The sequence below is a fragment of the Rhinatrema bivittatum genome, chromosome 4, assembly GCF_901001135.1.
Source record: "Rhinatrema bivittatum chromosome 4, aRhiBiv1.1, whole genome shotgun sequence".
Classification (NCBI taxonomy): domain Eukaryota; kingdom Metazoa; phylum Chordata; class Amphibia; order Gymnophiona; family Rhinatrematidae; genus Rhinatrema; species Rhinatrema bivittatum.
Window position 1 is genome coordinate 366,793,149 of NC_042618.1, and position 13,807 is coordinate 366,806,955.

Sequence of the window (13,807 nt, forward strand, 5' to 3'; positions counted from 1 at the left end):
ATTTTCATGGTTAGGGCTCTTAAAGCCATTAACAAAGTTTTTCATAGCTTCTTTCTTTTTTTTTTTTTAGACTAATATTAATGCAGTCAAGAAAAAGGTTAAAAAGTCCAAAATCAAAACTATTGTAGCTCTGCCAGCTGATGGGAAGTCAGTTCATAACTATGGTTTTCAGAGTCTAAATTCTAGTGAACTTGCAAAGAAACTTTTACGACAAGAAATGGCCAAGGTAAATAGAACTAAAATATGGTAATTACCTATTGATAAACATATTATGTGATGATACTATTAGCAATGACTTCTGTAACATTCAGGCTCTTCCTTCTATAACACTGCATGGATGAATTACAGTAAACTAATGCTGCTGATTAAGGAAAGATTTAGCAAATAGGGATGTGCATTTGTTTGAAATGAATGTGTAAAACACAACAAATGAGTCCATCTTTATTTCATTTGTGGTCCCCCAAGTGAATAGAGAGGTCCTACAAATGAAACAAAATTTGTCTCATTCATTTGTTTCTCATTCAAGTCTGTGGCACATTCAAGTCTATGGCTCTGCTATGTGTAAACAAACAGTTGGAGTAACTATAGCAACCAACTCTTGGTTGTGTGACCTCACAGCCTTCTCAGTGCTAAGTCAGGACAAGTCAGCCTCCAGAAATTTATCTCCTCCACCATCAAGGACTGTTACCATAAACTACATACCCTCAAAAACCTCAAGCCTCTCCTGCACGCTAGCGACTGTAGAACAGTCCTACAAGCCCTCATCTTATCTAAGATAGACTACTCAAACGCACTATCCTAGGTCTACCTAAGAACACTACAGCCCCATTGCAGCTACTACAAAACACAGCTGCACGAATATTAACAGGTACATGCAGAAAAGAACACATTACACCCATTCTCAAACAACTCCACTGGCTCCCCATAACCTCTAGAATACAATTTAAGACCCTTACCCTCATACACAAAGCCATCCACAATCCGGACATGCTCTGGTTCACAGACACTACACATTCGTTTCACCTCCAGACCTACCAGAACGTCATATATAGCAACTATACACACGCCCTCTCCCAAACTCTTTCAACTAACAGTCACCAAACAACGCGCCCTATCATTAGCTGGACCCTCTCTATGGAACACAATGCCCACCCAGCTACGCCTTGAGACCTGCCCTAAGAAATTCAGACAGAAACTTAAGACTTGGCTGTTCACACACGCCTACACATGATCCCTTCTCTGCCTACATCCCCGTCCTACACCCTCCCCCTCCTCTCCCATCCCCCTCCCCTCTACCCTCTAGGTCCTCTCCCCTCAGATCTGTATGCAATGCACCACCTCCCTCCCCTGCCCCCCCTTGCCCCTTCCTTCACCCCTCCCTCCCAATCTTCCATCCTCAACCTTGTCACACTCCCCTCCCCCCCCCCCTCCACTCCTCCTTGTACTCTGATTGTATATAACTTGTATATATGTATCTAAGTTTGTTTCGCACTTACTCAACGTATACCAAAGCCCCTGGTTACCCGACCTCTTCTCCCCTCCTTTCCCTCTCCCTCCCCCCAGTTCTATTATCTGTTAGACTGTAAAGCCCTGTTGGCTGATTTCACGTTGTATGGAAACCGATGTGATGTTTTCTTAACGAGTATTGGTATACAAAAAAACTTTAATTAAATAAATAAATAAATAGATAGATAAATAAATAAGTTGGCAAGGAAAGCACAGTGAGAAAAAAAATCACAATGCAGCATCTTTTTAAGGAGCCAAAACTGTTATCTGGATTAAATGATACTGACCCACTCCCACTGTAAAGTCTAAGCATGTGCAAGAAGCAATTTGTATCTCCTCTCTAGCTGTTAGCAGAGAAAAATATGCTTGTATAAACTGAGTTAAAATAAAAAAAAAGCTTAGGAACTTTTGGATTTGGCAGTAGTTAAGGATTGCTTCTGATCTTCTTTCTGCTGTGGTGGTCTCACTGTACTATGAAGGCAGAGGCAGTGCACTACTGCTGAGTTTGATTTTTCTTTGCACTGGGAAAGGGTCAAGGTAAGGACACTGTAGAGATTGTAACAGTGCTAGTGATTTTTTTGACTCTGGACAGTGAGGTGAGCACAGCACACTGACAGACTGAAGAAAAGAAGAGTCTTACCAGGTTGCCAATCTTTTTGATTCTAACAGTTTTTTTTTCCCTGTGGAGTCAGACAGCTGTGCACAAGGCACAGCAACAACACATATAGGGGCGGATTTTCAAAGGGTTACGCACGTAACCCCGAAAACCTGCTCCTGCGCGCGCCGAGCCTATTATGTGTAAGCTTGGCGACGTGCGCATGTCCCAGGGCTTGAAAAAAGGGGCAGGGAGGGGGTGTGGCCAGAGGCCTCCGAAGGCCTGCTAGGCCGGGGGATCGTACGCCGACACTTGGCCGGCGCGCGCAACCTACACCTGCCCAGAGGCAGGCGCAATTTAAATAATAAAGGTGGGGGAGGGGGATTTAGGTAGGGCTGAGGGGTGGGTTAGATAGGGGAAAGGAGGGGAAGGTGCGAGGGTGCGAAAGAAAAGTTCCCTCTGAGGCCGCTCTGATTTCAGAATAGAGAGGCACTCCAGTGTTTACCTGATTTCAGAGCGGCCTCGGAGGGAATGGGGAAAGCCATCGGGGCTCCCCTAGGGCTCGGCGAGTGCAAGTTGCTCAAGTGTGCACCCCCTTGCGTGCGCCGACCCTGGATTTTATAACATGTGCGCGGCTGCGCGCACATGTTATAAAATCAGGCGTAGATTAGAAAATCTGGCCCATACTGGCCTAGCTTGCTGCACTCTCTACTTAGCTTGTTTGAAGCTAAGTAGAGAGTGCATTGAATAAATCAACTCCTCTTGTACCTTTCATCAATTCAAACCACAGAAAATCTTCAGTGACGTCAACTTTGCTGTTCATACCTCCTACTGTGTATGTAAGCCACCCAAAAAACATACCCCCTCAAACCCCACACCAAATTAAAAGTGCCCCCTCTTACAGTGGTATAAATAGAGTGTGACATATTGATTTCTCTCTCTCGCGTGGCATGTGTGATAAAAACCTTTTTCCCGCTAATGAGGGCAAAATGCACAGAAAAAAGGTGTAGTTATTTCTGATGTTAAAACCTGCGTTGCTGTGCATTAATCTAATGCATTCCACATTAGGAGCTGTTCATTACCATTAACTCTGCCCCAAACTCCTCCCATTTACAATGCAAATGTAATATTTGCATTCTAGCTCGCATTGTGCTATTTAACAGATGCTTTATGGCGTTATTGCATGCATTAGGGCCCTAGCATTAAGGCCCTAATGTGAAATGATAAATGACCCTGTATGGACCCTTAGCATGGATCATTTTTCCCCTACATGCATCTCTTTGTACTTGTCCACATTAAATTTCATCTGCCATTTGGATGCCCTATTCTTATCTCGCAAGGTTCTCCTGCAATTTTTCACAATCTGCTTGTAATTTAACAACTCTGAATAATTTTGTGTCATGTGCAAATTTGATCGCCTTACTCATCATTCCCCTTTCCAGATCATTTAGAAATATGTTAAAAAGCACCAGTCCAAGTATAGATCCCTCAGGCACTCCAGTGTTTACCTTTCTCCACTGAGAAAACGGAACAATTAATCCTACTCTCTGTTTAAGAACATAAGAACATAAGAAAATGCCATACTGGGTCAGACCAAGGGTCCATCAAGCCCAGCATCCTGTTTCCAACAGTGGCCAATCCAGGCCATAAGAACCTGGCAAGTACCCAAAAACTAAGTCTATTCCATGTAACCATTGCTAATGGCAGTGGCTATTCTCTAAGTGAACTTAATAGCAGGTAATGGACTTCTCCTCCAAGAACTTATCCAATTCTTTTTTAAACACAGCTATACTAACTGCACTAATCACATTCTCTGGCAACAAATTCCAGAGTTTAATTGTGCGTTGAGTAAAACAGAACTTTCTCCGATTAGTTTTAAATGTGCCCCATGCTGACTTCATGGAGTGCCCCCTAGTCTTTCTACTATCCGAAAGAGTAAATAACAGATTCACAACTACCCGTTCTAGACCTCTCATGATTTTAAACACCTCTATCATATCCCCCCTCAGTCGTCTCTTCTCCAAGCTGAAAAGTCCTAACCTCTTTAGTCTTTCCTCATAGGGGAGTTGTTCCATTCCCCTTATCATTTTGGTAGCCCTTCTCTGTACCTTCTCCATCGCAATTATATCTTTTTTGAGATGCGGCGACCAGAATTGTACACAGTATTCAAGGTGCGGTCTCACCATGGAGCGATACAGAGGCATTATGACATTTTCCGTTTTATTCACCATTCCTTTTCTAATAATTCCCAACATTCTGTTTGCTTTTTTGACTGCCGCAGCACACTGCACCGACGATTTCAATGTGTTATCCACTATGACACCTAGATCTCTTTCTTGGGTTGTAGCACCTAATATGGAACCCAACATTGTGTAATTATAGCATGGGTTATTTTTCCCTATATGCATCACCTTGCACTTATCCACATTAAATTTCATCTGCCATTTGGATGCCCAATTTTCCAGTCTCACAAGGTCTTCCTGCAATTTATCACAATCTGCTTGTGATTTAACTACTCTGAACAATTTTGTGTCATCTGCAAATTTGATTATCTCACTCGTCGTATTTCTTTCCAGATCATTTATAAATATATTGAACAGTAAGGGTCCCAACACAGATCCCTGAGGCACTCCACTTTCCACTCCCTTCCACTGAGAAAATTGCCCATTTAATCCTACTCTCTGTTTCCTGTCTTTTAGCCAGTTTGCAATCCACGAAAGGACATCGCCACCTATCCCATGACTTTTTACTTTTCCTAGAAGCCTCTCATGAGTAACTTTGTCAAACGCCTTCTGAAAATCCAAGTATACTATATCTACCGGTTCACCTTTATCCACATGTTTATTAACTCCTTCAAAAAAGTGAAGCAGATTTGTGAGGCAAGACTTGCCCTGGGTAAAGCCATGCTGACTTTGTTCCATTAAGCCATGTCTTTCTATATGTTCTGTGATTTTGATGTTTAGAACACTTTCCACTATTTTTCCTGGCACTGAAGTCAGGCTAACCGGTCTGTAGTTTCCCGGATCGCCCCTGGAGCCCTTTTTAAATATTGGGGTTACATTTGCTATCCTCCAGTCTTCAGGAACAATGGATGATTCTAATGATAAGTTACAAATTTTTACTAATAGGTCTGAAATTTCATTTTTTAGTTCCTTCAGAACTCTGGGGTGTATACCATCCGGTCCGGGTGATTTACTACTCTTCAGTTTGTCAATCAGGCCTACCACATCTTCTAGGTTCACCCTGATTTGATTCAGTCCATCTGAATCATTACCCATGAAAACCTTCTCCATTACGGGTACCTCCCCAACATCCTCTTCAGTAAACACCGAAGCAAAGAAATCATTTAATCTTTCTGCGATGGCCTTATCTTCTCTAAGTGCCCCTTTAACCCCTCGATCATCTAACGGTCCAACTGACTCCCTCACAGGCTTTCTGCTTCGGATATATTTAAAAAACTTTTTACTGTGAGTTTTTGCCTCTACAGCCAAATTCTTTTCAAATTTTCTCTTAGCCTGTCTTATCAATGTCTTACATTTAACTTGCCAATGTTTCCTCTCTTTTAACCAGTTTGCAGTCCTTAAAAGAACATAAGAATTGCCATCCTGGGTCAGACCAAGGGTCCATCAAGCCCAGTATCCTGTTTCCAACAGTGGCCAAGCCAGGTATTTGTGACTTGAAAAGTACCCAAACATTAAATAAATCTCAAGCTACTATTGCTTATTAATTAATAGCAGTTTATGGATTTTTCCTCTAGGATCTTATCCAAACCTTTTTTAAACCCAGTTACACTGACTGCTATAACCACATCCTCTGGCAATGAATTCCAGAGCTTAACTGTGCTCTGAGTGAAAAAGAAATGTCCTTGATTTGTTTTAAATGAGCTACTTGCTAACTTCATGGAGTGCCCCCTAGTCCTTCTATTATCTGAGAGAGTAAATAACCAATTTACATTATCTTTTTCAAGTCCTTTCATGATTTTGTAGACCTCTCTACTGTCGTCTCTTCTCTAAACTGAACAGCTCTAACTTCCTTAGCCTTACCGCATAGGGCAGCTGTTCTATACAACTTATCATTTATCATAAATATCCAGGGACCGGAATTAAGACTCTCTCACCGGAAACCATTTCGATATTATCAACATCTTACCTGCTCTTTGATAGGAGTCATTTATGCCTTGAGGTACTCCTGCGGGCTAGTATACATAGGAAACATACACGTATGTGTCGCACAAGAATCCAAGAACATCTCAGTTGCATTCGGCGCCAAAGGATTGAAGTGTCAGTAGTGGAGTGTTGAATATTAGAGTCACATACAGAAGAGGTTCTGAAAATGGCAATTTTGGTACAATTACAAAAGTCTAAGAACATAAGAAATTGCCATACTGGGTTAGACCAAGAGTCCATCAAGCCCAGCATCCTGTTTCTAACAGTGGTCAATCCAGGCTACAAGTAACTGGCAAGTAACCAAACACAAAGTAGATCCCCTGCTACTGCTGCCAGTAATAGTAGTGTTTATTCCCTAAGTCAACTTGAGTAATAGCAGTTAATGGACTTCTCCTCCAAGAACTCATCCAAACCTTTTTTAAACCCAGCTACACTAACTGCACTAACCACATACTCTGCAACAAATTCCAGAGCTTAATTGTGCATTGAGTGAAAAAGAATTTTCTCTGATTAGTTTTAAATGTGCTAGTTGCTAACTTCCTGGAGTGTCCCCTAATCCATCTGTTATCCGAAAGAGTAAATAACTGAGTCATGTTTACCCATTCTAGATCTCTCATGATTTTAAAGACCTCTATCATATCCCCCCTCAGCCGTCTCTTCTCCAAGCTGAACAGCCCCAACCTCTTTAGCCTTTCTTCATAGCCTTTCATCATTTTGGCCGCCTTTCTCTCTACCTTCTCCAGTATAACTATATTTTTTTTGAGATATGATGACCAGAATTGTACACAGTAGTCAAGGTGCGGTCTCACCATGGAGCAATAGAGGCTTTATGACATTTTATGACTTTCATCTCCTCCCTCGAAGCCATGGGCTTTAATCAAATCATTCACTCCCCCACTCACAAAGCTGGCCATACCCTAGATCTCATTTTTACCAACTCCCCCATCCAAACTGTCAATTATTCCTCATCTTGTCTTGCGGTACCTTGGTCTGATCACTCCATTATCCAAACCACCCTCGCACTACCGCCTCCAACCACCACCACCTCAACCCTCCCCCGATCCATCAAATACCGCAAATCATGTGCCTCAGACACCCTTTCACAAGCATGCTCAAACATCTCTAACCAACTTAACCTCTCCTCACCAGACAATGCCTTTGCCTTTTGGATCGACCTCACTCTCAACATCACCAACAAACACTGCCCTTTGGTGACAAAAACCATCAAACCAGCCCACCCTGGTTCTCTCCTGAACTCAAGAACCTCAAATCCCGTCTTAGAACTGCAGAAAGGTGTTGGCGCAAACACCCATCCCCAGCAACCAAAACAACTTACTATCAACTCATGCATGAATACAGGAATACCATCAATATCACTAAAAAAGAATACTACTCTAAAAAAATACATGGTTTCCAATACAACCCCAAGGCCCTTTTTTCACTGATACCGGCCTCACCAATTCCTCCCCTATACAACCCCAACCTACCTCCTCTAAGAATCGCTGCAATGAACTGGCACACTTCTTTAAAAACAAAGTCTCCTCCCTCACCACACAATTTGCCCTTCACTCCAACAACCTTGCCCTGCCCTCCCTCAACTCATCAGCTTCACTGTCTACCATTGATCCACCCTCCACACTAGAAATAGAAAATATCCCGAGGAAGATGAAACCCTCCTCCCATCCCTCTGAAACCATCCCGTCCAAACGTCTCCTTTCTATTCCTAAAACTATTTCCAAACCTCTCTCTGACATCTTCAACTGCTCTCTGGTACATGGCACAGTACCCAACATGCTCAAACTAGCAGTAGTGAAACCCATCCTCAAAAAACCTAATCTTGACCCCTTCACCCTCTCTAATTTCAGACCCATTTCCAATCTCCCCTTCCTAGCTAAAATTCTAGAAAAACTAGTTAACACTCGCCTCTCTGATTACCTCGAACAACACAGCATTCTACCCTCCATGCAATATGGTTTCCGAAAACATCTTAGCACCGAGACCTTACTACTTTCACTGACTGACACCATAATCAAAGGATCTGATACAGGTACTTCTTATCTTCTTGCTATGTTAGACATCTCCGCTGCGTTCGACACAGTTAACCACACTATCCTTATCAACATCCTCAGTAATATTGGCATTACTGGCACCGCACTCTCCTGGTTTAAATCCTACCTACAAAATCGCCATTTCACAGTCTTCGCTGACAACGAATATGATGCCATTAATCTTGACTGTGGCGTTCCCCAAGGCTCCTCTCTTTCCTCTACCCTTTTCAACATTTACATGCTTCCCCTCACCACCCTCCTCACCAACCTTGGTATCAAGCACTTCATCTACGCAGATGATGTGCAAATTCTCTTCCCCTTTTCTGACTCCCTCCAGTCCGCTCTCCAAAACTGGGACTCTTGCCTCTCTGCCATCAACCAACTCCTCACAGGCATGCACCTTGCCCTCAACACTCAAAAAACCGAACTCCTCATCATTTCCACTAAACTCCCCTTACTCTCTGTCCCTCTCTCCTACTCCTCCACCAATTTCCACTCGCACACCCGAAACCTGGGTGTCCTTCTTGACAACCAACTCACTTTCAAACCCTTCATCAAATCTATCCTAAGTGACTGCTTTTTCAAATTACAAACCATCAAGAAACTCAGACCCCTACTGCATTTTTCAGACTTTCGCACTGTACTTCAGTCCATTATTCTTTCCAAATCGACTACTATAATGCTCTCTTCCTTGGCCTCCCCTCCACGCACACCAAACCCTTGCAACTCCTACAAAATGCCGCAGCACGTATACTGACAAACTCTAAGAAAAGAGACAACATCACACCAACTTTCATTGAGCTACATTGGCTTCCAATGTACAATACACTGTACAATACAATCTCGCATCCTCTTCAAAACACTAACCCTCATCCACAAAAGTATTATGAACGAAAACGTCAACTGGCTCTGCCCCCCCTTTCTTCCAAGCACCTCCACAAGACCCACTCGTCCAGCTCTTCAAGGAACTCTCCGCACCCACTCTATCAAACCCTACAAGCTTATCTCAACTTTGAACAGAGCTTTTTCCCTTCCTGGCCCTACGCTTTGGAACTCTCTCCCCCCAGATCTGCGCACTGAGACATCCACTCCTAAGTTCAAGAAAAAACTAAAAACATGGCTCTTCCTACAGGCCTACCCGTCCTCTACCCCCACCATATAATTGTATTCTGGAATCCCCGTTTTTGCCATTGATTAGCTATGTAAGTCTGTAAATAAGTTCTTTCTTAGCGTTTAACTTATGTACTTTTGGTTGTTTTTGTTCTCTCAGTTTTTACCTACTGTTATCTGCTCCATGTAAAGGCCTAGCCTATAATTTCCAAGTTAATTGTAAACCGATACGATGTGCACAAACGGTTATCGGTATATAAAAAAATGCCAAATAAATAAATAAATGACATTTTCTGTTTTATTCACCATTCCCTTCCTAATAATCCCTAACATTCTGTTTGCTTTTTTGACTGCTGCAGCACACTGAGCTGACGATTTCAATGTATTATCCACTATGACGCCTAGATCTTTTCCCTGGGTGGTAGCTCCTAATATGGAAGCTAACATCGTGTAACTAAAGCATATGTTATTTTTCCCTAAATGCATCACCTTGCACTTGGTCCACATTAAAGTTCTTCTGCCATTTGGATGCCCAATCTTCCAGTCTCGCAAGGTCCTCCTGCAATTTATCACAATCTGTTTGTGATTTAAGTACTCTGAATAATTGTGTATCATCTGCAAATTTGATTGCCTCACTCTTTGTATTCCTTTCCAGATCATTAATAAGTATATTGAAAAGCACCAGTCCAAGTACAGATCCCTGAGGCATGCCACTATTTACCATTTTCCACTGAGAAAATTGACCATTTAATTCTACTCTCTGTTTCTGGTCTTTTAACCAGTTTATAATCCCCGAAAGCACATCTCCTCCTATCCCATGACCTTTTAGTTTTCTTAGAAGCTTCTCATGAGGGACTTTGTCAAACACCTTCTGAAAAACAAAATACAGTACATCTACTGGTTCACCTTTATCCACGTGTTTAAAACACCTTCAAAAAAGTGAAGTAGATTTGTGAGGCAAGACTTCTCTTGTGTAAATCCATGCTGTGTTCCACTAAACCATATCTTTGTATATGCTCTGTGGTTTTGATCTTTAGAATAGTTTCCACTATTTTTTCCCAGCATGCTGAAGTCAGGCTCACTGGTCTATAGTTTCCTGGATCGCCCCTGGAGCCATTTCGAATTATTGGGGAGAAGAAATTATAAAAAAGCATTTGCCCTCAATTTAGAACAGCAATTTATCTATAATTGGAACACTATCATACCACAAGGATTAAATAAAGAGGTCGAATAGTCATTTTATTAATACAGATCATATTTAATAAAGCACACACCAGGAGAACCTTTGATGAAAACGGGTACGTACCATAAACATGAGTTATGTCGTCATGAACTGGTAACATGGTGATTGGTCCAATAACCGTTTAAAAGATGAGGTAAACCTGCCAAGAACCGACCCAAGATGGCGAAAAATATGAAGGAATCAACCACATAAATAAGTCCTTTTCAATAATACTTTTATCATATCTTGGTTCTAAAAAGTGATTGTTTCTGATAATGATGAATGTTCTCACTGGTAGAAGTGTTTTCCCCAGCCCCTGATGCAGACTACTTTCATCAAAATGCTGCCAGTGTTGGGCACAGAACAGATTTAACTGGACTACAATAGTTGAAGAAACAATCCAGAAAACCGAAGGCATTAAGATAACTGCAAAATATTTTACTATTAAGTGTGGTATGAACATCTGGGGAGAAGATTACAAGAACTAGGCATGTTCCTACCTGTTTTACTTGCATTTAAAAAATATTAAAAAATTACAAAATTTCTTTCAGACATTACCCTTGAATAATAGATTAAAAACGGTATATTACACATGTATGTGTACAGCCAGAAGAGAGCTAATACTTGCTTTTAAGATATCGGACACAAGAAAATGGCCAATAGGCTTTAACATCCCTCTCTTGTTTTGTTGATATAGGGGTAGATTTTTAAAAAAATGTGCGCGTCCATGTTCACACGCTACTCGGCACGCACACATGGACGCGCAATTTTATAATGTGTGCATGTTATAAAATCGGCGGCAACGCGCGCAAAGCAAGAGTCTATTTGGTCCATATTTTGCACGGCTATGCATCGGGGGCCCTTCCCCAGGTCCACTCCCAATCCATTTCAGTTACGGAGTGGACTGGGGAGGGAACTTTCCTACCCCCTACCCTACCTCCCTTACCCTTCCCTTATCCTACCCGCCCCCCTATCCCTATTCTAGGGCCCCCCCCATTATTTTACTTCTGCCAAAGAGCTGTAGTTAAGTTTTCGCGCGCCAACACAACAGCAAATGGCCGCTGTATCGGGCACCTCTATCCCTGGCCCACCGGACCACCCCCTCTGCCGAGGCCTGGCTCTTGTGCATGCTTACTAATGAAGAGCAGAGTTTTCAGAGCTAACCTGTGACTTGTTTGTGGACTTCTTACTTCATTCATGATATGTAAGAATTCAATTTTTTTTTAATGACCAACCATTTTAGTATTTTCTGTGCCAATACTAAAATCAAACCCTATCTTAATCTTGGTAAAAAAAAATTAAATAAAAAATCTCGGTAACACTCAGCAGCAGATTATCGCTGTTTTATAGCTACAGAAAATGACAATCTCTGGTATTAGATTAAATTTCTTAATTTCAGTTTGCGCCTGCAAGCTAATTATAAGAATAAAATATTTTGCACCATGCAATATCTCAAAATATCTTTCTATATGTAGGAGCCCAGGAGAAGGTTTGCTTATAATGATTACCTGTCAGGTACACTAGATCCAGTGGATTTGGAGAGTGAATTGAAGGAGTGTGCTGCCAAATCAAAAAGTGCCTGGCTTACCCCACAGGGATTCTCATATCCTGGAGTCAAGAGCAGCATAGAGTCTAATCAACACCCTGGAAAGCCTCATGAGGCACGTGTGATGGATTTAACTAAGGTAATCAAGATGTTTACTAATTGCTATTAATTGAAATGCAAAGATTTCACTGAAAGTTTATTTTTACACACACAAGGCATACTACACTATTTTTAAGGTTCTATTTCTCTTAAAAACAAAGGCTCATAGCAGGTCCTCTGGTCTATGATTTTTGTGGTCACAGTAAGGGCTGCAAAATTTGTTCCTTGGTGCATAATTGGCTGGTCCTTGTGTAATCATTGTGGGAGATGGGGAGCTGGGTTCAAGCTGGAGGAGAAGTAGCAGCGATGGCAGCACATTTCTCCTCCCATCACTTACTCTTCCTTGTCAGTCTTGGGCTAGGAGGAGGAGGACATTGTTATAGCAGCATTTTGGGCCTCTTCCTCTGCTGCTGGGGATGGAGTATCATGCTTTGAACCATATGGTTTGAGGCATTGCAATGCTATTCTCCTCCTAACCCCACGCTGACAATAAAAGATGAGTGATGGGAACGAAGGTCTGATGGGAAGCGTGAGTGAGCTAGTTGCAGAGGAAGAGAAGTGAATTAGGGGATCACAGGGGTATGTGGAAGACTCAATGTGAGGATTATGGGGAAGGAGAGGGAATGAGGGAGAAAGTGACTGAAGAAATATGGGACATTTGGAGAGATTACCAGGAGAAAGAGAATGAGGGTGAGTGAGGGGATTGTGAGCATGGGGGAAGAGTGACTGAGGAAGAGTGAGGGGATGGGGGAAGAGAGGAACTGTGGAGAGAAAGTGACTAAAGGAGAACAAGTAGATCATGAGGGTAGGTGTGGAGAATGAGACAGTACCAGCAGAAAGTGAGGGATGGAATGGGAGAGAGTGAGGAGGATGGAGTGGGTGTGGAGAAGAGTGAGGGGATCATAGTAGGTACAAGTGGATTGATGAAATTGAAGGCGATTAACAGAGTGAATGAGTGGATTGGAAGGCGTGTGAAGGGGTCAGAGGGGCTTGAGAGGGGTGGGAAGTGAATGAGAGAAGGAGTCAATGTCAGAAGGAAGTATGCAATAGTTGATTTCCCTCCTTGTTCCTGATCTCAAATCTCCTCTTCCCTGATCCAGGATCCCTCCTTTTTCTTATCCTTCTTTCCCTCTTTGCAATCCTTCCTTACTCTACTCCTTGATTCCCCCTCTCCTCTCCCCATTCTCTATCATCCCCTCTCATCCTCCAGATTCCCTAACTCCCATTTTCTATCCTCCTCCTCTCTTCTGAACACTGATCATCAAGTTCCCTCCCCCTCAAAAGAACTAAATAAATTAACCAGATACAAAAATTATCAAAAACAACTTATTTTAATAAAGTAAAATACAAAACCATTATTTAACAGGCAAATCCATTTAAATTTTTGCAAATATGCCACAAAATTTCCACTGAGTTTGAGAAACTGGGCTGCATCATTTTTAAACTCTTGCTACAGAATCTACCCTTGAACTGTTGCAGGAAACTTGGGGCTCTGGGCTCATGGTATGCATCTTG

The 13,807-nt window shown here is 42.2% G+C and overlaps 1 protein-coding gene across 4 annotated transcripts in view; it reads left to right on the top strand.

The window, feature by feature from the left end:
* Window positions 1-13,807, top strand: part of KIAA1257 (KIAA1257 ortholog) — a 384,182-nt gene that overhangs the window by 315,686 nt on the left and 54,689 nt on the right. For all 4 annotated transcript variants that reach the window (XM_029600807.1, XM_029600809.1, XM_029600810.1 and 1 more), the window contains 2 exons: window positions 71-226; window positions 12,123-12,332. In XM_029600807.1, the coding sequence (XP_029456667.1) occupies window positions 71-226; window positions 12,123-12,332 (366 nt within the window). The remainder of the gene's footprint in view (window positions 1-70; window positions 227-12,122; window positions 12,333-13,807) is intronic.